At 36.2% G+C, this 26,834-nt stretch overlaps 1 protein-coding gene across 1 annotated transcript in view; it reads left to right on the top strand.

Moving 5' to 3' along the window:
* The window catches only part of XRCC4 (X-ray repair cross complementing 4), a 163,523-nt gene that overhangs the window by 103,430 nt on the left and 33,259 nt on the right, over positions 1–26,834 (top strand). The window contains 1 exon segment of the mRNA XM_015849760.2: positions 2,379–2,523. Within this exon segment, the coding sequence (XP_015705246.1) occupies positions 2,379–2,523 (145 nt within the window).

Genomic DNA, 26,834 nt, shown 5'->3' with positions numbered 1-26,834 from the left:
ATGAGATTGCATTCCCAACTTGAAGTTGGGAAATAAATGCATTTTACAGCAAAGACTGACATTTTTCTTCCATTTTCTTCACATGAGCATCAGTGGGACAGTTGAAGAACACAAATATTAGGCAATCCTGAGCATAAGTGCCTGTCTACAGAGTACCATTATCTATTACACTATTAGAAGTACAAAGGCATTATTTAACATCAGCATTGTTTTAGTTTTGTATACAGTTAATTTTTTATCTACTTTTTAACAAAGCGGAGACTGAGAGGAGACAGCAACAAGGAAGGATATGGTCTGTGATAACTAAATTATTTGAATTTGTTGATGTATACTCAATTCTTTACCGTAAACTATTTTATGTATCTTAATTAAGAAGAGGCTGACTTTAGGAACTGGCACTGCAACATACAAAATAGTACTAGTATAAGTATTCAGTATCCTACCCTCAGAGTGCTGTAAGTAACTGATAAGTAAATAGTAACTAACAGCCATGAAAATGTTTTTAACAGTTAGCACTGGAAAAGTATGCATAGCTAGTTAAATATTAGTGGAAAGGATTAGGTTGTAACTTAACCTTTTTAAACGTTTGTTGTAGACAGCATACCTTGTCTGTACCGGACTTTGAAACTCATTAGTTATCTTGTACTTTGGAAATATGTCACATTATTCTTATTGCCACTCCACAACCATCTGTAAGTCTGTATAGCATTGTATACAAGTATATAAGTATATATAAGTATTATTCCTGCTGGTAAAAGCTAGGAGGTTCCAGTGTCTAAGCACTTACTTAACAGTAAGCAATAGTCTCATTGGCTCTAGGGAGCTTCTGCATGTTTCATTTAGCAATATTCTTAGAAACACCATTTTTTTGAGAAATACAAAAACCGTTTATTGAATATTTTCAGCCTCTTTCAGTTTCTGAAGAGCTGAATAACAAATGTGAAAAGAATGAAAACTGGGACCCACTATTTACTCTCAGTAAAAACCTTGAATACAGAATTTCAAATTATGGTGTCCTTCATTCATGAATAGATTAAACCTTCCTAAAACACACAGAAAGTAATAATCGAGAAGGTTACCATAATAGCATCAGCCTCAGTCACTACATTATTGTTTGATATATTTCAGTTGAAATGCTTGCTTCTCTGGATGTCATTATCTTTAAATTTCAAGGTAATTAAAGATTTTATTTTTAAAGCCGGCATACCAAATAAAAGCACTTTAGCAAATGTTGATGGCTGAAATAAAAATGCCTGCATATCTTGTGAGCATGCAGCAACGTTAAGGGAAAGGAAGGAGTGCTTTTGCTCAGGGAAGAATGTAATTTTCTTGATATTCAGGCTTCAAGTAGATAAGTGTCAAAGCAGAGAGGAGATTACTTTTGAATCGAGACAGCATCTTTTATGAATTTGCTTGATGAAGTAATATAAATATGAACCATGTGTGTAGTTGTAGTTTATGTGGTAGTGATGCAAATTAAAATTGTATGTGAATACAGCCTACTAATCTTAAGTAGATGAGCCAATGGACACAGGTCATCCAGTTTCATATTGTGAAGACCTAGGAATTGTCCCTCTATTCCTTTCAAACTACAGCTACTCTATTCATTTGAGGGATTTACTCTGAATCAGGGCCGTCTGCTCCATGGGTAGATTGATAAGCTGGTGTTAGCACCTTTATGCACTGTTTTGCTCCAGATGGGTGATTTCTTGCCTCTGTGTACATACACCAGGCTGTCTACTCTGCCTATAGGGTGGAAACGCAGGAGCCCTAAGGATTTATGGGTTGGTGGTTTGTGGTAGCTGTATGACTACCATATAACATAACACAGCACTTGGCTACAGAGATAAGCTTCTTTCAAGGACTTAATCTAATGGATATTAAAAGTTCTATAACACTCTTGCATTCTGACTGTGTATTGTTTTGACATAGGGCTCTGAACAAAACCATGCAGTAAGCAAAACATCCAAGCTCCTTTCTTCCCATTCTGTATGAATGTCTTTCCCAATTAATTTGTAGTTTGCAAAGACTAACTTCAAGTTGGTGAAACCGGGCTGTATATAGTATCTTGGTGGGACATGTGAGAATCTAAAAGGAGGAAACAGGTGACTATCAGTATGCTTGTAGTCCAAAACTGCTCATCTGATTCTCCAGTGATTACATTAAAATATCAGAGAAAGTGCATCTTTCTAGTTTAAATATGATCTTTATGAATTTCCATTTATATAATCACTTTGTTTTGAAAGCAACTGCTATCAAATTGGAGTCCATTTTAGCAATATGATAATTTTAATAATTTTAAAAAATAGTTTAAGAATTCTCCTTTAGTATTTTGTCTACGGGACTTTGGTTAACTTTGTTCTTTTTCCTTTTGGCAGCACCAGAACGAAGAGATTCCCTACTGGGTAGTCCTGATGTCATCAGTAATGCTCCAAGACGAAAGAGAAGACAAAGAACAGTAAATCCTGTTGGGACAGAAGCTAAGATATCAACTTATGAGACAGAAATGCTAGAAAAGGAAAAGTAAGTCATTTTCAAAATGTACTAAAGTGTTGCTATATCTATAAATACTTGTTCTTTTTGTGCTTTCTTGTGCAGTTTCGTAATATTCAGAGTACCTAAGTATTGGTTTGTGGCATTATTTTGTAGTTATTTACACATATTCAGCACAGCTTTGAATAGATGTGAATGATTAAATGTAGTTAGGCCCAAGGAGTTATTCCATTTAGAACATCTCTGAAGTGACAATTATAAGGTACATTTAAGTGACTCAGATAATTTTAAGCAAAAAGTCTGAGGCCTACTAGAATGGCATTTTGTGGATTACCAGGTAACCATGCAGTCACAGAAAGATTCACTTAGGTGAATCCCAACTAGGTTTGGGATCTTGAACTAAGCTTTGTATTGGAATTAGTATTAGGATTGTCTTTCTTTGCACTGAGGGTGATCAAACAGGACTGGGTTGCTCAGAGTGGTTCAGGAGTCTATGTCTGTGGATAGAATACAAACCCAACCAGGCATCATCCTGGGCAACCTGTTCTGGTTGAGAAATGACACTGGGCTAGAGAATCTCTGGAGGTCCCATCCAACTTCAGTGATCTTGTTATATTTTCTTTATAATTTATGTGGAAATAAATTCACAGTACCATTTTTAATAGACCCAGATAGACTTCTTTCAGAAATAAGATCACTTGGGATAAAAAATAAATAAACCACTCTTCAAGACAATGGATCAGAGCTTATAACACTTGATAAAAATATTTTTGTTTCTGTGTCACTCTTAACATGTGAAAATATTTTTTACATAACCTAAGTGAAGGTTATACATAGAATTACCTCAGAGCATCTCTGTGATTGGTGATATTTTCTTCAGAAATGGATAATTTTAAAAATCCATGGTAAATTTATTTTGAAAATTATTGTATCACCCTCTTACCTGCAATATGTAATGTGTGATTAACTCTTTAAGCAGCCATAGACACAGGTAGACTGCAAACACATTTCCCAAGATTTCTGTTTAAAACAGCAAGAGAATAATCTTATTTTGACTTGAATGATTGTAACTTGGTGCTGGCAGTGAATATTTAAAGTTGCAGTTCTGTTTTATTAGTGAAAGAATATTAGTTTTTAGAACAGGTCAAATTCTATTTTTCCATGCTGTTAGAATCTTGTATATTACAGTGAGCTACACCCTTTGCCAATTGAGTGCAGTCAGACAGTTTGATTTTGAGACTCTGGCTGTCTTTGCCTGAAATACAATTTCACTCTTTTTTTAGTATCAATTGTGGAAGGATAACATACAGAGGTGAACGATAACAAAGGAGAACAAAAAAGCCTTGGGCTGAGTAATCCTCTGAGTCCATTGCCTTGGGGAAGGACTGACCTGATATCGATATTTGTGTTTTAGTTCCTTTAAATTAGGCAAATTTTAGAGAAATAGAGCAGCACTTGCTTTTTCGTACTTTGTAGAGCATTTCTAATGCACTTGTAAAATCAAGTCAAAGCTGGATTGGAAGAGTAGTTCTTCCTGGCTACTGCATAATTTGTCATCTTTTAGGTCTTAGTTTAAAAAAAAAACAAAACATTCTTTCTACCAGGTCCCTGTCCCTGCTTTTCTTTTGCATTTATTATGTGGGAACTGTATTGTAAACAACTGCTTTGCACTCCAGGTTGCAGTTTTGGCTTGAGACATACCTTTTCCAATGGAAAAAAACACCATATGCTTCTTTCTGATCCCTCATAGACTTGGAAATCAAAAGTAATATCACTCAATACTAGAACATATTTTGGGATCTTTCATTTAATTTAAAATACAGAGGTAATACTTGTACTTTATTTGATGATAAATTATTGGATCCCGTTGTTGACCAGGAAAATTACAAAGGTAAGCTGATTATTTTACTCACTGTTTCTGCTGAGTTCTTGGTTTTTTGAACTTCAGCTTATGTCTTTTTGCTGGCTGCTAATCAAGCGTTCAGCCAATTTCTTTGGCTAATAACTCTTACTTCTCTTCAGCCTGTCAGAAGTCAGAAAATATAGAATTAGTGTTGTAATCCTGTTTGTAAGTACAGATGTCTATTTTTATGAAGCTTCTTCCACAATTTTTACTCACAGATGGCTAGGTCTTTCATGACATGAAAGGTTTTATCTCAAGCTGTGGTACACTGAGGTCTTGCCCCAAATGTTTTGTAGTATTGTGTCACTTAGTGAAAAATTATGAATCTAAGTAGACCACTCCAGTCTGTTTTGAGGGAGAAAAGTTAACTCCTTCACCTTTGGAAATGTTCCATCACAAGCTATAGAAGATGCACAAATCTTGGAAGCATGTCATGCAATTCTGTTTGGCAGAAGTATCAAATGACAGATTGTAATCACCTTCATAAATGCGTGACTGAGTCCGTGTTTCTGAACTTTCCTGCACAGACCTGCAGAAGGATTTGATTCTTTACCTGTGATGTAAATCCTTTAAGGTGCCATCTGATAAAGTCATATCCCACAGTTCTAGCTTTAACAAACTGAATCTTATTTAGTTGTGATTTCTGTATATCTGACATCACCAGTGCTTGCTTCATATTTGCTAGGCAATGAAAGAGCAATTACAAAGCAAACATCAAATGCATAATGTTGCCTTTATATTATTAGATCATAACTGAGTTGATACAAGACCCTAAATGAAAAGAATACCTTTTTGTAGAATTAGATTGTCTTATATTCTTTTTGCCTTTCCAAACTGATTATGAGGACCTGAGGGTTCACTACATATTTCTTTTTTTATTTTTAATTGCAGTGTTTTTCAACACAGTCATCATGGAATTGCGTAACAGGAATTATAACTTAAATTTTATTTATTCCCTCTAAGATTGTAAAGTCTACTAAGAAAGTACTATTTATGCTTAAAGTTAAAAGCATCTTAAGTAAACACAAAGTCATGACAAATGAAGGGATTCTGTTTCCACAAATATTTTAGATTTATGGATTTTGAGGCTAGGTATGTGGCAATTATTTAGTCTTATGGAATGAAAATATATACTTAGATATGACCAAGAACTCTGAAAAGAATGCAAATAAAAATTATTTAACATAGGAATTAGGGCAAAAGGAGCACTGTCCCTCTCATGCTTTGTGTGTGGGTGCTGTGGCAGTAAAAGGAGTCGAATTGTATTTGTCTATATAGACATCTATTATTACTTCGGCATTTTATTCAAGGCTTAAATAAATTTTTTAAGGAAACTTGGATAATATGAAGCTTAGTGAAAGTAGTGTGGCCATGAGATCAGCAGAGAACTGAGCTAGGATTTGTGCCACAAGATTTGCTAAATTAACTGTTAAATTATTTGCTGAGATACTTGTCTTCAGGATGAAGTATAAAAGCAGCATAAATAGTCAGCCACTGAACTGCTGAGATGCCGATTTATCTGTCTTTGCAGTGGGTTGCTTTCCAATCTGAGATATCATGAAAGCAAATACATCTTTAGGAAGACAGACATTACTTATAGTTCATAGCAGTCAAACTATAGCTCACAATTTATGCTTTTTTAAGATGTGACAAATGATGATTCTTACAGTTCATAGCATGATTGAGTCAGGAAGTTAAATAAAATTATGCTTATTCCAGTTAATTGTGATGGTATTTGTGAAGCTTTGACTGTAACTTAATATCTGGCAATTTCCTAAGGTGCTGAGCAGAGATAATATGTAAGGCAAGCTAAGATGCAAATTCTACTTTTCATAATTTGCATTTTATACTTGGAGGAGAAAAATTAATAAAAGCAATCCCAATTCACATTTAGCGGTTACGCTTATTGATGCATTACCCAAATCTCTCAAGGGACTGCATATGAATAACACAACTAGCTGTGCAGAATATCCATGGAAGATAAAGGCTTAAGTATATAGCTTGAGTCCTGTCTGTAGCTGATTATTCCTAAAATAATTTTCCTCAGAAATGTTAGAGCCTGTTTGTGAAAACATAAAATCTACTGAAGATGATGGAAAAAAAAACACATATATGTGTATAACATTTTATGAATTAAGCTTAGTGATTAGATACAGAATACTCTTTATAATTTCTATTATCTGAGCTAATAGAGTGCAGTGCCGGAGTGTGTAGTTTAAGACAAAAGTAAATCAGAAATAAGAAAAAGTTTTCAATTTTTCATCTGTTTTTTTTTTTTTTTTACTACTGAAGAATCACTTAGACATAAAAATTCTTATTTTTCTTTTCTGTGTGCTTTGAAATGTATTTCTCTATTTAAATTTGATTGCTGCTGGTGTAGCTCTTCTTGCTTTGATTAACAACACTGAGTGACTATTGCAGTCAGACCTATATTTACATCAAAGAAAATAGACTTCAACTTGTTTGATTTTTCTGAAATATTTTGTTGTAGCTATTAACCCACTGAATTTAAGAAGGTTGTTTCCACCAGTGCTGTCTTTCTTCTTTTACATACAAATACTGCTTTTTCAGACAACTTGAAGTGATGAGTTTATATTTAGAAGTTCACAGAAGAATCTTCATGAAAGAACACATAATCAGATTTTGCAAGTAGGTAACAGAAAGAATTATGTACCTTCACCACAAAGCGAGTCAAGGAAGTAAAGATAACTTCAGACTCAGGACAGAATGCTGGCAGGGTGCTTGGAAGTGCCTTGAGCTGCAGAGGATGTTTTGTGCGACCTGAATTGCCATTGGTTTCTACACTGGGGGAGGCCAAAGTGGGAATGACATTCTTACTTTGAGTTTTTAAATAAGATTGTTACGGTCTTCACGTTCAGGGTTTGTGCTTGACTTGAGGATCTATTAAGGTTAGTCACGCATGTAATTGTGTGTAGGATCAGCTGCATAGTTTTTACCTGTTAATGATAAACAAGCTTTTTTTTCCCCCCTTTTCATACTCTTGTCACTTTCTTTATTTTTGAAAGATTTTTATAGTTTCCACACATATCATTTATTTGAAAAAAACAACAACAAAAAAACCCTTTCAGCTTTATATTACAGCACTGAAAGAAGCTAGATTTGTCTTTCTTTTGATAACCTCCTACCCCTCAAAAAGCACTCAGAGCCTGTGGTTTGCCAGGAATCCCCATGAGATCCTCTCTGTGTTTGTGTGAGTTATTGTTTGAGACTCACATTTTTAAGCTCTTAACATGCAGTTTATTTAAAATGTGGTTTGCCTCCACATATGATTCAGGTAGCAAAAACATAGATTTATCCTGGAATTTGGGTTTCCTGGAGGGTTACACATAGACATCAGTATTACTGTCTCACATGTGAAGTAATTTTTTCCAGAAAAGGTTTAACTAAGTGGAATTTAGTTCCCACTGAAAATGATACCATAACCTCCCATGGTCCAAGGGGAGTATAAAGTTATCACCACAGTTGCCCATGATAAAGAAAGATCTTTCTGAGAGTACATGTTGACCTGCCACTTTTTTATACAGTGAGTGTATTTATTTAATACAATTGGAAAGAACTGGCAGAGCTTTGCACAGAGTGACACAAAGGACTGTGATCACCGGTGTAGGCACATGTGCATTACTGTACTGCTTCTGGACCAGAGCAATGAGCTCTTTGCTACCATCATAAATATATGAAATACAGTGTTCAGAAAGCCTTTGAAAGTTAAATCATTTAGGTTGCAATATAAATAGACTAAGAAATATCTCAGAAGTCAACATTTCAGAATCAGTGTCAATTGATGAAATGTGTCAATTAAATGAGAAATGTTTCAAATAGCTGAATTAACCCCTTTATGGGTTTCATTCATGTTTAGCATTCCCTTATTTAAGAAGAACAGGAATAATTTTCACAGAACTCTGAGGATTAGAAATGACCTCTGGAGATTATCTAGTCCAACCGTCTTGCTCAAGCAGTACTACAGTAAGTGGCACAGAAAAGTGACTGGGCAGGTCTTGACCACCTCAAGAGAAGGAGACTCCACAACCACTCTGGGCAACCTGTGCCAGTGCCCAGATACCCTCACAGTAAAGTTTTTCTTCAGATTCAGGTGGGACTGTCCTTGTTCTAGTTTGTGCTTATTGCCCCTTGTTCTGTATCTGATCAACGCTAAAAGAACCTGGCCCCCATCCTCTTGACACTCACTCTTTAGAATATTTATACATATTGATCCCTCTCAGCCATCTTTTCTCAAGGCTGAATTGTCCCACATCTCTCAGCCTTTCCTCATAAGGGAGATGATTTCACTAAGCTTTGGGTGTTTTCTTTCCTTCCTTTTTTGCCTTGCCACTGGCAGGAGCAGTAGATCACCAGTCCTACCAAATAGACTGTTTTGACTACCCCACACAAATCTTAAAGATTGTGCTGTAACTTTGTGTGGCCCGATGGGAGCTCTGATAAGTGATACTAATCTTCTGAGAAGTTTTCTGTAAATATTTAATCTTGCATAAGATTTGAGTGAAAAGAAGGGTTGTGTTCATTACCTGTGTTGTATGACTTGTGGCAGTGCAAAAATGGGGTGTAGTCAGAGGCAAAAGAATGGAATCATTGATTAAAACACACAGCTATGTCTGTGAAAAGAAGGAAAAAAAAAAAAAAAAAGCATTAGCATAACATCTAAAGTAATTCTATGCCCATCTGGAATGAACAAGGCAGAAATAAATGCACCACAGAACAGTTACCTTTGCTTTCTCCTAGGTGACATTCTGTTCTGTTAGTTTTTTTTCCCTCCCCTTTTTTTCTTTGTTTTAACAGAATGGTAGATAATTAGAAAGTCTTCCACAATCCGTGTGGGAAGGGGTGATTTATTTCCATCGAAAGTGCAAGAATTGGTATCCACGTCGTCGTTTCACCCTGTTCCCAAGGGAAAGATGGGAAAATACGAAGGCTGAAAGCCTGAGGCACAGAAAAAATGAGCATTATCTGCTGACCTTTGAGATGGCAATTTCTCCTGGGCAAAGCCACTCAGCTCTGTAGTTTGTAGCACATCTCACCAATTTTTCTCTCCAGTAATAGTCTAATAATTGACTGTTGATGGATAAGTTATTAGTCTGTGGAGCTGGCAGGAGCATACCCTGTGTTTTCTCAGGGCACGTTCTTTAGAGCAGGATTTTATTGCTGTGCCAAATCTGGTGAGATATATTTCTCAAATGATTAGTCTACAGTGTATTCTGATGAAACTGGTAGCTGTGAGATTATAAGAAGATGACTTTAAGAATGGAAATGGTATGCTCTTCCACTACCTTTCTGGTAAACCTTCAGTGTTTGTTCTCTTGCCTTTCTAGTAATGTTTTTACAACATAATAATGCTTTCATTACATTTTATATTTTAAACCTCTTTTAGGTATGCTGTTTGTTTTTTTATATCTTAGCACCATCGATTATTTCTGTTAACTATCTCCTTTTTTATATTAATAAGTAATTGCTGCTTGTGTTTGTAATGCATGAAGCAAAAGAATTGCTTCTCAGGGGTAAGTTAAGGTAAGAAACAAGAAAGACTTTGGGGCTGAGCTAATTGGCAATATTAGAATATTCTGTCTTTTGATGTAGAGCAAGCTATAATATTTTTAGACTTTTGAGTGGAAGGGTGGGAAGAAAGAAAAGAAGGACTCTGTTATTAAAAATAACAGAGAAGGAAGTATTTAAAAGGCCCCCATAACTCCTCATGATTGGTGTACAGCAGCAAATGTGCTATTTTTATGAACATTTCTGTAAAGGACTTTTGATGATGGTGTTAATTAAATACACATTTCCTAAAACAGCTCATCAGGAATGATTATTTTCATGTTACTTCTAAAGGAAGAAATAGGTAATGTAGCTGCCTAAGATTTAGGTTGTATTCACTGGGTGGAGATTAGGGCCAGACTGATGGAAAGCCTATGCAATCATGCTTGCATGCTCAGTCCTGATATTAAAAATAGATAGTGCATAAGAATATGAAAGTTTGGCTGTGTTAATGAGATAAAGCTGCTTCAAGACTTTTTTTCTTGTTCATTAGACTGATCATGAACTATGCCTTCTATACTGAATTAAATTAGAATATTCCTTATTGCAGAACTGTCTGTGAAGATAAATATTCTTTTAACTCATTATGGACCCCAGAAAACATTCTGGAGAAAATCTTACAGAGAAAAGCTCTTTAAAAAGTAGAATTTGGGAAATTATTCCATAAATAGTTCCAAATTCTCCTGTTCCGTTGAGGCAATTGCTCAGCTTCTGCTCAGTTTGTGCGGTCTTTTCAGAAGTGGGATTCAGAGCATGATGCTATCCATCTTTTTAATTGCCCTTTCTCTGTATGTAGCTTTTTAGTAAACAGTGATATTTTCTTCCTTCCTACACTCCTCCAAAGTGTCTCACCTAAGTAATGCAAAACTACAAGGCTGCCATTTAGAGTGGCAAGGGTTTTCCATTTCTTTATTATGTTAAAATAAGTGTTTAGTCCTGTATATAAAAACTACAGAACTAAACGCATGCAGTATGCCTGCCAAAAAGTGACTTTGCTCCTCTATGAAGGCAATGTCTAGATGGCCTACTTGTTTTTACCTACTTAATTTCATTGATTACTCGTAACTGTGAAGAACTAAATCCAGACAGTAAGATAATGTTTAGAACATTTCCAAATCTGGTCCTTATGGATAAATACTTGTAAATTTATACCCTGTGACTAATGCATATGGTATGAGCAAATGCACTTTCATGGTCCATTGAGAGAACTCATCTGTTTCTGTCAACTTGCATCAGGATTCAGCACGACATTAACCAGTATCTTTTTGATAAGTGTTGCTATCTATGAGAAGGTATATAGCTCATTCTTGTGCATCAAGTCTAAAAGAATATGGAAAAAGAGAAAGTATTGGGCAAATTGAACCTTGTAGCTGTATTAAAAAAAAATTTACCACTGTTTCAATTACCTTAAAGGTAAGCAAAAACAAGACCTTTTTAAAAGCTGCAGGAATTACCATAAGGGATTAATAATATCCTTGTTTACAAAGAATACCGCTAGAAGACTCTCTTGATTACTTAATAGCACTTAAGTAAATCCCTTACTTTATTCAACTGTCACACTATTCATAATAATTTTTGTGTAGCTATCATCCCAGCTTGTACATATGAAAAATGTTTTGAAAATAAAAAGATATTTATGAAATTAATTACATGTTTATACTTTCTCTGTATCATTAACTAGCAACTATTAATGAGCAATTATTAACTAGCTATTATTAATTAGAAACTGTTATAAGTGTGAGTACGGATCTGGAATCAAACTGAAGGAAAATATTCACTGTTCAAAAAAGATGACCCAAAATATCCAACACTATAATGCATGTTTAGTAGTGGAAGCTGGCTAAAATGAAAGTCATTTTGAAATGATTTTAATGATTCAAAAGATATCAAATAATAGGATGAATTAAAATGCAACAGTAGTCTAGCCACTGATACAAATATTACATTCTGTATATTTAGAATGATTACAGGAATAACAATTCAAACAGGAAAAGGTTCAAATGTGCATGTAAATGCTACTGTTTATTGAGGATAATTCCATTGTAGGAATACATGAGAGTTCTAATATGTTTCTACTTTGAAAGCTGATAATTATCTGAGACTAAAGATCTAAATATTTTTATACCACTTCTGTGGTTATGAAAAAGAAATTGACATCAAGGTGACAAATCTTTCTTTTAAGTTGTAAAATGGCACCTCTTTATTTATTTATTTATTTCTAGAAAAGGCAGATTAAAGATGCTTAACCTGGGAAAATAATTTGTGAGATGGTTGTTGAACAAAAATGGTAATTCTTTTTTGTTAAAGTTTGTAATCAGTTTGCTTCTGGATTATCATTTGAGTACAGGAAGAAAACAGTTATCATCGCTTGATTTACATTAGAATGTCCCCACTCAGATTGTTCCCCAATCTGCTTCTCAGATTTCTACAAAACACTTTAGAATATTTTCACAGTGATTATTTTTCACTCTGAATGGAATATGGTACTTGATTTATCACTTCAGTGTTCCAGTGCAGCTCCCTGAGCCTTGAAGTTCCAGAAGTGTAAAACTGAGGTAAAGTAATGATAAATCATGTCACTTAGTTTCTTTTGGTGATGTGAAACAGCCAGACTATGCTTTTGTCTCTCTGCCCTCACTGCCTGAATAACTATTAGACTACCAGAGCAAAATTCTACTTTTATTATAATATGTGCTAAAAGATATGTATTTACGTTAAGAAACTTCTCAGGTCTTTAGGATAAAGTACACCATTAAATCATTTTTCTGCTATGGATATATTCATTTAATTTCCTGGCAGTCACAAGTATATAGAATTATTTTTCCTCTCAGATTCTGTGTCATTGGCAAGATGTAATCAAACTAGAGATTAAAAAAGGTTGTGTTAGTATATAAAGAGTCCCTATTTTTTACTTATCTGTTTAGCTACAGTAATGCCTGAAGATCTCCAAATGTAAATAAAATATCATCATAATGAGTTCCCTCCTGACACCTTAAAAGCATTCAAAGTACATTATGAGCCCCAGATTCAAAGTTACAAGAACTACCAAAAGCACCAAGTTTTTATTGATGCAAGTCATAGCAATCTAAGAACTAGTATAAGCATAACCTTCAAACCTCAATATCCAGTACTAATGGTGTGGGGAGAAACAAGGGAGAAGAGGAGCAGAAAGAAGCAAAAGATCCCTGCTACAGTACATGCCCATTTTGTACTACTTGCATTCATTATATAGAATCACAGATTTGCAGGGGCTGGAGGAGACCTCAAGAGATCATTGAGTCCGACTCCCCTCCTACAGCAGGTATCCTACAGTAGGTCACAGGTAGGCATTCAGCTCAGACTTAAATATCTCCACAATCTGTCTGGGCAACCTGTTCCAGTGCTCCATCACCCTTACCATGAAGTTTTTCCACGTTAGTACAGAACTACCTATGTTCAAGTTGTAGGCCATTATTCCTTGTCCTTTTGCTATGTGCCACCCGAGAGCCGCTTAGCCTAATCCATTTGCCTCCCATCTCCCTTTTGACATTTTTATGTATCTGAGTAATATTTAGATATTTGTAAGTAATTTTAGCAAATATCTAAATAATATTTATTTATAAATTTATACACATTGTACTTCCCAAGTCTGGGAACGGTGGTGGTTGATTGGGCCAGCAAGCCACAGAGGGATAGTGTCCTGTTTGTCTCTTGATCATAAGTCAATGAATGACTAGTGAAACACACAGTTTGCCCATGGCTCTGGTAACAATCCTATGCTCAAGTAACATTATGTTGTCCAGTTCTTCCAGTTGTATGGTAGCTTATGACCTGGAAAAATGAAAGAGGTCTCAAGGTACTAAGAAAAATTATTAGAGCTGGAGGGATTATCATGATGTGGAGTAAAGTTCAGCATTGCCTAACTAAGCCTTGTAACGCTTTATTCATACTTCTGTGTCAGACCTCTCAGTCTTCTGTTTGTATTCATGTTCTCTCCTATTCACCATAGCGCTTCAGAGGTGTGTATGTTCATGCTTGATATGCATCTACAATATCTGTGCTGTAAGTAATACCAAGTCAGCCATCAAGTCTCAAGGAAAAAGTGGGAATGCTTGCTAGACTATTTATTCAGTGTGATTTGATGTGGGATGTTGCCAGAGACCACAAACCTAAGCTCACAGTGTCTCTCATGAAATGATCTGCAAAGCTGAGAATTTTCTGATACTGCTGTAAACTTTCTTAGACTAGATTTGCAAAAAAGTCAATGTTTCATCTAAGACAGTGTTAGCCAGGCACTCCTCTTTTTCATGGTTTCTTATACACCATGCCCAGTTCTGCATTGAGTCCTGTGTCCTTCATGTTCTCCTTTTGCCAAGATTAAAACAAAAACAAACAAACAAACAAACAAACAAACAAAAATACCCTGACTTTGTTTCCTCAATATTTCTAACCTTTCTGTTGCTGAGATCTCTCTAGAAAACCTGCTTATTTATAGACAGTTTGTAATGAATAGAGTAATATATGTTGTATCGGCATGTGAATGTTCCTGTGCTAGCATTTGACTTGTTGGAATTTTTACAGCTAATATGACAAAAAGACTTCAAAGTGAGAGCACTGAAAATACTTTTCAGACACTTTGGAAGCTGGCCTAGAAGAAATCATTGGTAAATCTCCTTTAAGAATGAAGTTGAGCCACAGTGAGTTCTTGGGAAGAATTTACCAAAACCCTTTTAAGCTTCTTGACTTACCAACATAAAGCTATATCATTATTCAGTATATAAGTATGTAAGTGAAAGAAAGAGCAGATTTAAGGGATATTTGTATTAGTAAAGTTAAGTATCAGGTTTTTTTGTGCAGAATAAGCAGGCCTAAACTTTGTTGGCTCTTTAAATTTGAATATTCAATGCAAGCATTTCAAATGACTTGAATCCTTCTGAATCTAAACTAGCTATTCACTATTTTATTTAACATCTTCACATCTTTGCTAGACATTCTTGTTTAGGTATGGTATTTAGTCTTAAATTGTTCAGCAGTATTTATTTGGATGCTGTTTCCTCTCACTAAAAGGCGGAGTCTTAGTTAGGACTACTAAATCATTAGCATTCAATTTTCTGCCACACATGAAACTTTGTCTTTAACATGACACAGACATTCTAAATGTAATTGATTCTTCTGTTTTTAAATATGTTCCTTGACTGAGTCATGTTGACAAGTGCTTTTGATATTGAAAACTTCACAGTTTTTAGACCCTGTCAATTAGATGTGGAACTGAGAAAATTATAAACGTGCACCTGTGTGTAGGCTAACTTGCAGACATCTAGCATCTCCAAATAGTATTATTCAGTTGTATGTTTTTACAAAACTATGTTGCCTCCTATAACATGGTTTCAGTTGCCTGCTAGAAAAAAAAAAAAATGTGACAGCTGTAAAATGTATGAAGGAGGTGGGAAATAAGAGAAGACAGATTATCTATCTTTCTGAGCAACTTCTATTAAATATTTAAATGAACAAGAGACAAACGCAGACAGAATATCCATAGTTGCAATTTTTTTATTTATTTGTGTATATATTTTTAAAGCAGTAGCTGGCCATGTCATTAGCATCTTAGAGTAGCTTTTGAAATCCACTCTGCCCCATGAATGATGTCAGATTGAGACAGCTACCTCACCTGATTTTTAGGTATGGCCCTACGTAAGGTAAGTCATGTTTGATTAACATACCTGCTTACATTTCTGCAAGGTCGATCAACAAAACCTTTGAAGAACTGCAATGAGCAATCTGATTTATCTATGTAGGTTCAGCATGAGACGCCTCATGGTTCCTCAGTTCCACATGAATACTTGAAGTCCAATCAATTTGGAAAAAAGTTCTAGTTCACCCACTAAGGTTGTGTATGATTTAATATCCTGAACATCCAGTAGGCAAGTGTTTTTGTCTAGACTTATAAAAAAATGAGGCACTGTGTGATTTGTTTTGGGCTCATAACTAACATGGTTTGAACTTCATCAGAGTTTCTGAGACACTTCTCTAGAAATTTCTTTTGATAGAGTAAGGGAGCTTAGCTGCTAATTCTAGATTATATGAGAATTCTGTGCAAGGCTGCATCGTGTGTGCTTATGCTTCATGATGTCAGATGCTTGTGAAGTTGGACATTCCTCTAAAGTATTTATACCCAGTAACCATTTCTATTGTTAATTGAATGCTTTCAATTCAACTGGAGCAATATCATTCATAGATTTTTAAAATTTCCATTATTAATTTATACGTAACTGAATATATTGAATCATGTCAGTAGTGTGAAGTAATATATTTTAACTGAATATTTTAACTGAAATCGTCTGAAATATACATGTATCCAAGAGAATTAGTAAGCTCTGATGACAATATCTGTATTCCTAGGAACGCCTCATACTTGGACTTTGCAGTGTAGAATAACTTAAATAAAATCATTATTATATTATTATTATAACATATCAGTTCTCCTCCTGTATTCTCATGGATCTACTGGCAGAGAAGAATTTGCAGGTCTTCTCTAAGGTTCTTGTTGGTTAATGGTTGTTTATTTTTATTTTTTTTAAACTTTATTGTACAATATCTAAAATTAATTTTTAGTTAGATAGAAATCTGTTCGAGACAAGATACTGCTGAAATAAAATCAGCAAATTCAAGTTTTACTGTGAATGTTTAAGGCAGGGTTTTGTCCCTGGGTTTTGTCTTCTTTTTTTTTTTTTTTTTTTTTTTTTTTTTTTTTCCCAATTTTCCTCAGAAAGAGGAAGATTTACATTCAGACTGTTACATTCTCGTTGTTTATACTGCATTCTTTTCAATATGGTGCTATGGTGCTTCTTTTATCTCTTTGCTCCTCTTCATCTTTCATTAAAATGAGTTTTCCTGCCAGGCTTGCAGGCAAATTATGATAAAATTTGTATTAACTCAAAAAGGAACTCAGGGCATAATCCATATTAAGATTTGTAATAACAATTCAGTATTTCATTTATATATGAAGCTTTCATGAAAATACATCGATAGGACCAGCTTTGAAGACCCTTTTTTAATTAATTATAATACTACCTGATTTCAGAAGTAATTTTTTTCCTGTTTTTAGTATATAAATACTAATTTAAGTTGTACAGTGCTTCAATACAAGATAAATACACAAAGAAGAAAATAATACATGCATTGTTTAACAATGCATACCTATTCAACTGGATAAATAGGAAAGCCTCCTAGATAAGTGTTGACTGACAGATCATAAAGTTCTCTGGTGATTAATTGTAACTTAATTGACATCACATGTATGAGACAGATGTGTGACAAGAGCTTAAGCAGCAGGCTTCAATTTTATTGGAAAGCACTTATGAAGAAAACATAATTAGGAATAAGCAATGCATAGATATAATTGGGAGACAAAAAAGAATCTTCATCTGTGTAGAGACTTATAGTGCTCTAAAAAGAGTGTGGCCAGCAGCAAGGTTTTTCTCCCTCTTTACTCTGCCCTGGGGAGGACGCATCAGGAGTGCTATGTCCAGTACTGGGCTCTTCAGTTAAAGAAAGAATTTCTAGAGACTGGCAAAGGGTCGCAAAGATGATGGAGGGTCTGGAGAATCTCCTTTATGAGGAAAGGCAGAGAGTTCTGGGACTGTTCAGCCTAGAGAAGAGAAGACTGAGAGGGGATCTTATCAGTGCTTGTGAATGTCTAAAAATCTCTCATCTTTAGAGATAAGGGTGTGGTATGGGGCCATGCCAAAGGCCTTACAGAAGGTCAGGTAGGTAACATTTGTTGCCATCTGTTGCCCTTCCTTTGTCTACAAAGGCTCTCACTATATTGTAGAAGGTCATCACATTGATCAGGCACAATGTGCCCTTGGTTAAGCTGCACTGGCTGTCCCAGATCACCTCCTCATCTCACATATGCTTTAACATGGTTTCCTGGAGGATCTTACCAGACACAGAGGATCACCAGCCTGTAGTTCCCTTGATCTTCCTTTCTGCCTTTCTTAAAAATGCGAGTCATGTTTCCCTTTTCCAGTGACTGTGTTCTTTGCCTAACAGCCATGACTTTTCAGATGTGATGGAAATGGCTATCAACGGTGTTACCCTCCTTGAGGAGTTGTTCTGAGTTCCTTGGGGACAAATCTGAGTTTTTCACTGCTGATTAATATTGTGACAGCATTCCCTGGTTCTTCTCTGTCACCCAGAACCATCCCCTTCCTTTATCAAATCTAGCTTAAAGCTTTGCTATTCAGTGCAGTCAGTTTTCTGCCAAATCATTCTTGCCCCTCCTGGTCAGTTGCATCTCATATGATGTCAAAATGCCTGGTATCTCAAAGTCCTGTCCTAGATTATAGAACTTAAAGCCCTGTGCGTGGCACTATCCACACAGCCAATCATTCACCTGATCCATTCCCTCCTTTTTCTTCTTGGCTGCCAGCTTCTGCAGCAACCTTAGAAGAGATGTAAAGTTTGCTGTTTTAATGTTTTGTAGTTTCCTTTCTAAAGCCTCCTGTAACCCAACTTGAATGAGTAGAAGTGGATAATAGTCTCATACTGTCAGACCCAGTAGTCTCTCCTTGATGTCTCAATCATGGATCCCCAGGAGAGAGCACAACTCTCTGAAGAGATTGTCTGGGTGGCAAGTGGGTGCCTCAGTGCCTCTCATTGAGGAGTCCCCAGTTAATAAGACCATTAACCATTTTTTGGTAGCACTTTTTCTAATGTGGTTCCTTGGATGGGCTGTTTCAATGTACTTGTCCCTTCTTTGGGTCCTAATCTTTTCCCATTCCCTCTTCTCTTTCCAACCCCAGTACTTTGTATCTCTTGCTTCAAAGTACTTTGAAAGAGAGGAGAGCTACTACTGCTTGTTCTAGAGACAAGGCTCCAGTCCCCCTCATTTTGCATGTGTTTTAAGGAAGTAATCTTCCATCAGTGTATTTTACTTAGACCAGTCTAGTCCTCAGTTCATCCAACTAGAGTATCATTTTCCACAAATAACAGATCTGGGATGTGGTATGTGATTGTCTGTGCACAGTTGTCAGTTGGATTAGAGTGCACAATTTTCATCTCATCTCTTTAATCTTATACCTAGACTTAAAAGCAAGATATATTTATTTTCTTTCATACTTCTCATTCATTAGGCATTTCCCAAAACCAGTTCTAGTAGTACAGAACTTTCCCTTACCTACCACTGTACAAATGCTATAGACCAGACAGGTCTATAGACCTCTTCTTAATCTATGGGTAGGTTATACCCTGTAGGCACAAAATTTCCTGGACTTTTTATGAACCCTTAGAACAAGAAAACCCCTTGTTTTCCACAAAACTACACAACACTGCACTAATTGCCTCACAAGTCAGTGCCTGCTAGACTCATTTGTATAATCCACTCAGCCATGCATTTATCTCAATATGCTACCTCAGTGGGTCCACCTGTTGGAGTAGCCTCCTGCAATTACTGTAGACTGGAACCTAATTTGGAACAAAGTGAGTATATTCTGTCTGTTTCAGGCATGATCTATCAGTTATTGTCAGCGTTCAGCTGCCATTACTCAAATTAGCATGATTTTTGCTATTATAGATAAAGTTAAGGGTTTTTTTCATGCATTCAAAAATCCAGAAAAAATAACTTTCTAAACTGAAAAAGCAGTTGTCTGTTAGAAAATATATCTGTTAAGACTGTATTGAATTCTGAATTAGATTTATGTTTATGCTGTGAACTCCATCTCTGGAATATTACTCATTTCCTTTTTGGTTCATAACCTAGTAATTAACACTAGGCACTTTGAAAAAGACTTTTTTTTTCTTGCTTTTTCATATTGATGTTCCTTATCTTTTCTTCCTCGTACAACTGAGTGCAACCACTGTTATCCCCTGAAGCTAATGCAAGAATTTAAAATGCAAAGCACTGACAGACATGGATTGCTGTTCAAACAACACATCTAAATGTTCTTAAACACCTTGATTAGTTACATACTCAGAGTGGGCTAAATCAATGAAATCTATTATGTGCTTTTTATTTGTATTCCTTTTTCTATCCAAAGAGTTGTCTTTAAGATAATTCCACAAACCCGGTCTGATGATTGCTGTAGTGTTTCTTGTATTTTGTTCACCTGCCTTTGAAAAAAAAGAACAAAGTAATACATTTTGCATGCATGACAAGTGGTCCCTAGAGTTGTTATTCAACACAGAGTGCTTACTGTTTGCAATTTACAATTATTTCTTCACATTTGGAAAATATTGAGAGTGAATAATATTTTCTCTTTGAATGCACCAAAGATTACTAGGACTAATTTTATTGTAACGTTGTGTTCTGGTTCAGTACACGACTATTCTGGTTATTGTGTTGTTTTTGTTAGGCTGCGAAGCAACTGTACAGCAAACACGTGACCAGTACAGCATGATTAAATGGATGAGTATAGATACTTATCAAATCTGAAATAAATATCATTGCTGCTATGGATTCAGCCTGTTCTTCTAATCTCACCAGTTACGAAAGTCACTGGGAAGCTGGCCTGCTTTTAGCTTTTGAGTGGTATGTTTGCATGCACATCCATCATTACATACTGACACTCTTTCCTAAAGAGTTGGATTCTTCTTTTTTCAGATTTAGGCAAAACTTCATCTGTGCTCATTTTATATGGCATGAAGTTTTTTTGACTGGGAAATGGAAAAGAATTTGTTCTCCAAAGTATTAAAGTGTAGGCTACATTCCTGGTGCCTAATGTGGAACAGTTTCAGTGACATCAACAGCAGGATATGGGAACATGATATTTCACATTGGTGCGTGTTGTCCCACTGAAGCCATCAGTTTGAACTGCACTTAATGCAAATATATACATTGCTACTTTAGGTTAATGAAAGCCTACTGATACAACAAAAAATGCTCAAAATTCTGGTGACAGGCAGTCAATACTTGTATGCAGCCATGGACAAGTTCTCAAATATGGATTATGTTTGAATTTGTATTTGCTGATAATCAACTACAATTGTTGTTTAGAGAGAACTGTAAGCAATCTATTTTTTGTTAAATGAGTTAGATGAGGTCCTTTAATGAATTAAAAATGCACCGTGTTTATCTTTGAGGAAAAAAAGCTTTCATCTTCATTCAGTCAGGTATCTGTGCCCTCACAGTCAGTAGGATCACCTAGTGAATTGACCAGAATAACATGCTGAGAAACAGCTAGCAGGTAGAGAAGCAATCTATCACTGATCTGTTTCAGGTTTGCCAGAGGTGATCTCTCATTTGAACTGTAGTTGTTGAAACCCAGACGGGGTGGTGAGTGAAAATGTGCAGGTGAAATTATTCAAAGTGAAAACTGCTTGCCAGCTGAGGAACAATGTTTTGCAGAGCACAAGTAATGTTTCAGCATCTGAGTCCTTGTGACTACCAGTGGAAGGAAGATGTCTAAGCAACCATGACTTGCAAGTTTAAAATTCTCTTCCTTTATGCTGCTAGGAAAGCACCAAAATGGGAAGTTTAATTTCAGCAGAGTGTAATGAGGTCGGTGACAGCTGCTGAGCACGCAGCGCTCTTCAGAAAAAGGCCACTCTGTACTCTCATTGTGGAACATTTCAGACATGCATTTTATCCTGTTTCTCTCCTTGGCTTTTGCAACTGGACAGCTTAGTCATCCTGGTATTAACAGTTCTTGTATTGTGGGCCTTGCTATAAGCTGATTACGTAGATAAATTATTGCTAAACAAGCTATTAATTTAATAAGTGAATTTAAAGAGCAGTGGTATTGCACAAGTCTCTGAATGACACTCCAACTTCATTTTTTGTACTTCAGCTTTCTCTGGCTCAAAGGGATGCAAAGCTTGGCCCCAAGGAGGCAGGCACATAGCTCAAGAAGGTCCATATGAGAAACTGATCTTGCGATTGCTCTTCCAGAATATTTCAGAAATAGAAAAAACCTGTCTCTTTCAAGACCTTTAAAAATTGTTATGAAATAGATGTTCAATGAACTTGAGTTTCTCAGAGGTAGTTCTGCTTGATCAGCTTTCGGAAAATGTCTCTGGATCTGAGAAAGTTGAGCATTCAGCTTCTTTACAGCCAAATGAACTGATCTGAATTACTATTTTCAGTGATTGGATGATGTTTTTGCATGCACTGATACCATATTTTCATTCTGCTAGCTAATCTTTGTTTCTTTTATGTGCCTGTGACTTGGCACACAATATTGCAGCACTAGCTACGAGTAAGCAATATTATAGGGAAGGATTTGTAGTGCTGCTCCATCCATGCACAGCACAGCTGGGGAAATAATGCAAAAAGTATGAAAAATTATTGTGGAAAACATGAAGTGTTCTTGTGAGAACTCTCCTAAGTGGCTTCTGAAGTGCAAGAATCTGTACCATATGTGAGGCTGGCAGAGAATGTTTTTTGGGGAATATGGTCCTTGGAGGAACTAATTCTGACAGTTTATCAAAGGCACAAAGCAAGACAAACCGAGAAAGTAAATAGACTGACAGAGCTGCCTTTGTCCGGACAGGTTTGAGACACAATGACCTTGTGTTGCTGCTTCCTGCTATATCTTCAGCAAATGTTCCTTCCCAATCTCTGCTAGTTAAGCATTTTAGTGCGCTTGATTACTCCTCTTTCATGTCACTGCTCATTACTTCAGTTGGGGCAAAGGAGGAAGAGGGGCAAGGGGGCAAAAAGTAAGGGTTTGATCTTTATTTGATGTTGTTCTGCAGTTCTGATACAAGATTTTTCTTAGACTGCCGGTCTTTTTCTGCAGCCAGTTCACCAAGATGTCAAACTTGTGGCCAGGCCTGGTAAAATATGAGCTTAATCATGTCCTGAAGATTGGCTGTTCTCATGGTGTCTGTCCTCCTATGGGTGCAGATAGAAGTTTACTAGGATTTCTGTGTGTGCTTTGGTTCTCAGATTCCCAGGAAAATTTTACTGTGCTCAGTCAGTATCTTAAAAAATAAAAATAAAAAATTGGTTCCATAATATCTATAGTGCTTTTATAGTTTCAGGCCTTTGGAACTCTTTGGTGAGTGGATCTTATTAGGGGAATACAGGGAGCAAAAGACAAAAGGAAGAGGGGCATTTCCATGTTTTATTCTTTCTACTCTGAAGGCTGAAGTAAAAAGTCTGATGCATCGAGGTCCGTGGAGCAGTAAGAAACCATTCACTGCTTGTTTCCTCTGTCAGAGGCTATCTGCAAGCATTGTAATGCTTGCCAAGGATGTAGGTAGCCAAAACTGTGTATCACTGATCTAAACCTTCCCTGTGGAATGAGAACGGGATTTGTTTTTAGGCTTTTTGATCCCTTGGCTTGAATATTAAAGCTAATTATAATCTGAAAGTCAGATTTCCAAATGTAGTAAAGTCACTAAAACTTCAAATGTCATCTTTGGAGGAATGACCAACTGAGTAATGAAAGCCACAAAACATCACTGAACTACTGCTCTGTAATTCTTTTCCTGTTTACTAACCATATAAGCTGATGTTGGGAGCTTTCTGCTGTTCTTCTTTTTCTCTAAAGTGCAATAGTGAGCTATAAAAGCAATCAAATGAAAGCCCTTAAGGTCGAGTGGGCAATAACTGAAACAAAAGGTACAGTTTTCTTTCAGCACAACCAAGACAACATTTCTTTGATTCAACAGCTGAATGTCCAAGTAAATAAAGGAAGAAGATCATCACTTGCACTTACTTTGGGAGCAATTAATAGCCCTTTGATAACACACTACTTCCTTTCTGTCCTGTTCTTGCTTTGCCCTTCCTTTCCTTTTGCTAGTTAAATACCCTCAGTAGAGTTTAATCTCATACTGTGGGCAGCGGAAATGCTTGTAGTTTTTGTTTTTTTTCCAGGTGAGGTTTTGTGTCTTAGGGAGACAACGGCTACCTATTTTAAAAGGAATAAAAGTAAGAACATTTGTCTCACAGTCCCATTTTACTTTCCACTTTAACTTGCAGTTGATATAAAATGTCTTGCACATCCTGAGTGGAAAATTAAGCTATTTCATTTCATTCTATTAGGCATTATTTTTTACCTACCTAGAAAATTTTGGCATGTTCATGTGTATCTTACCCCATTAATTAATAAGCAAGCAAAGGAGAGGGAGAAGGGAGTTGCACACTGGTTGTGTTTGTTTATAGTTCTACCTTACTGCCACAATTACATATCAGTAACAGACTTTGTTTTTTGAAATCTTTTAATAAGAGATTTCTTCATAGTTTCTGACAGTTCTGACACTGACATGCTAAAGTCTTTGTCCCTAGCAAAAATTTAATTCCATGCAACTTAGCTTGACTTAGTCCTAGCATGGGGGTTATTTGCTTCACATAGCAGTGGTGTAAAATTTAAAGCTTCTAGTTGATGTCATTGTTATCCTGGTCATTTTTAAGATAGATAGCTCTCAATCATGTTGAATGTAATAAATTCTGTGAATCCTTTGGTTTGTATGTGCCCTCAAGAAGAAAACCACGAAGCAGCCATGAGCTAAATGCTTTTTAGGTTTGTGTATATATTTTAATAATGGTAGGAGTAGTAGCTCAAAGCAGCTTGTGGACTGGTAATAAAGAACTGCAAGTAAACAAAGTTTTGCAGAAGCAAATTAAGCTAGCATGTATTCCTGCCAAAATTCAGGAATTGTTTGCAGCAGACAAGCCCTCAGGCTGGAACAGGGCATTTTGTAATAGCGTTCTATTTCTCCAGTCTTGTTCCTGTGAACGTCTGAGTTTCTGACCAAACTTTTAAATCCTTTGAGCCTGAGCAGGAGGAATATAGTTTCCTCACCCTTCAGCAACTCTTACCTTACTTGGAAACATTAAGTCACAGAAGAAATTTGGTTTTTGAAGTTAATGAAGGCCTATACTGGGATTATAAGACTTACACCCAACACCTGACGTGTTCTACTGAAACCAGTATAAAGATCCATGCTCATTAAGAGAATTGTAGAGTGCTCATTGAGTGTGAAGCTATGTAATTCCCATATAACACATGTGAGGTATAAAACTCACATAGAACTATATTGTACCCTAACCCAGACTGAATTTTAATCCCTGTATGGTTTAAAGGCTGTGAGTTGGCTTCAAGGTGATTCCTATCTATGCTTTTTGAGTCTGCAGCCACCCAGAATTTGGAAAGGTCTGTTATGAGTGAGCATCCACATGGTTGCTCCCTCCTTCCTCTGTTATCCTTCCTCTATTTCTACGGCCTTGCTTGTTTATGGCAAATAGTCTCTAAAGTCCCACAAATTTAATACTGTCAAATGACTAATAGTACAGCACCGCTGAGCCCAGATCACCCACTTTGAGAGTAATACAGAAGGTGGCTCTCTGTCCCTGCCATGCCGTGATCTTTGAGTCATGGTCTGACTCATCCTGCACCCCCTCAGCAGCCCCAGACCTACAGCACATGAGAGACAGAATTCATCTTTTGTTTCTTTTATTTTTCTTAATTATTTACTAGGCATAAAATTACTTGTCTCATAAAACTAATATTTGCAAGCAGATTTGTTTCTTTCCTCCGTCTGTACGTCTGTACAGAAGGTCCCTCCTGCAACCACCCTCACCTCATGTCTACACTTAATGCTGAGTCTTTCTTTGTGGAGAGATTAGACACAGCAACTTCAGTCTGTCAGCTTCATTTACTATGAGAGAGCACAAAACTTTGCTGATAGCCTTTATCAAGTTCTAAAAGCTTTTCCAAGCAACTTGCTGTTTTTTTCTTATGCTTTGTTTTTTCTTTCTTTCTTTTTGTATGTGTGTGTTGGCCTTGCCGTTTCCTGGGTTAGGTCCTAGCCAGCAGCTTTTAACCAAAGCCCTTTCCCAAACACTGTATTTCATCAACGTATTGCAATGACACTGATTTTGTCTAATGTTTTTAATATTTATCCTGTGAAACAAGGCTCAGTTCTTGTCTTTATTCCTGACACGTAACATCTAATACCTTTAGGGGGTTAAATAGCTCTCTTAATAAGGTAGAAGGAACATTTTTTTAACTTCTGCAAGAAAAACAAACAAACAAACAAACAAAAAACAAAAAACTGAGTCTTTAAAAGGATTTAATGCTTTAGGGAAATGCTGCAGCTGAAGGCATGTATTTGAATACCTGATGATACTGGTTTACTACTGGCTGTTGTAAATAGCATTTGTTTCACTGTCACTGGGTATAATACCAAACAGTGCTTAGATTTCAGTTCTGGGGAGGAAAATTGTTGTTTTGGTGGTGGTGGTGGTGGTGGTGGTGGTGTTTTTTGTTTAAAGTCAGTATTTATGAAGAAAGGAAATTGCATGGAAAAGAAGGCCAAATTGCATATCACAGATCACATCACAGCTTCTGATGGAGCTGAAAGCTGGCATGCTTTATTTCCCACTGTTGGCACAAATATTAACCTGATTTTTAGAGCATGAGCAGTTGAAACTCTGCATCCTGTCCACCCACTTCCCTCACATCTGCTTGTTTTTCACACTGCAGATTGCTGAATATCTTGCAGAGATCATTGTTTTAAAATTAATAAACTGCAAATTTTGAAAACTCAAAACATTGGCAAGGAAACTGGGGGGTTTCGTAAGGAATCAGTGGTCTTGGAGGTTCTTCTTAAATAAATTTTCTGATTTTAGAAAAACTGTGCAGTTTTGATATTGGTCAGTTGGAGTGCGTTCGAGGTAAGGTCCATTTTTGTGTTCATTTATCTGAGAATTTAGTGATATGTTTAGACTCGGAGCTGTACTCCATATTCAATGCTTAAAAAAAAAATTAAAATAACCAAATAGACTCAATATTTTTTAATTTTTATTTATTATTATTATTATTATTATTATTATTACCTTTCCTTTTGTATCAAGATGAGAAGACTGAGAAGTCACAGAAAGTGGTGTTGTGGGTGAAGCCTGTACCCATTAGATTCTTGTTGTCTGAAAGGCCTTGATGAGGTTGCA

Source organism: Coturnix japonica, chromosome Z, assembly GCF_001577835.2.
Source record: "Coturnix japonica isolate 7356 chromosome Z, Coturnix japonica 2.1, whole genome shotgun sequence".
Lineage (NCBI taxonomy): Eukaryota > Metazoa > Chordata > Aves > Galliformes > Phasianidae > Coturnix > Coturnix japonica.
This window is presented reverse-complemented; position numbering and strand designations above follow the sequence as displayed.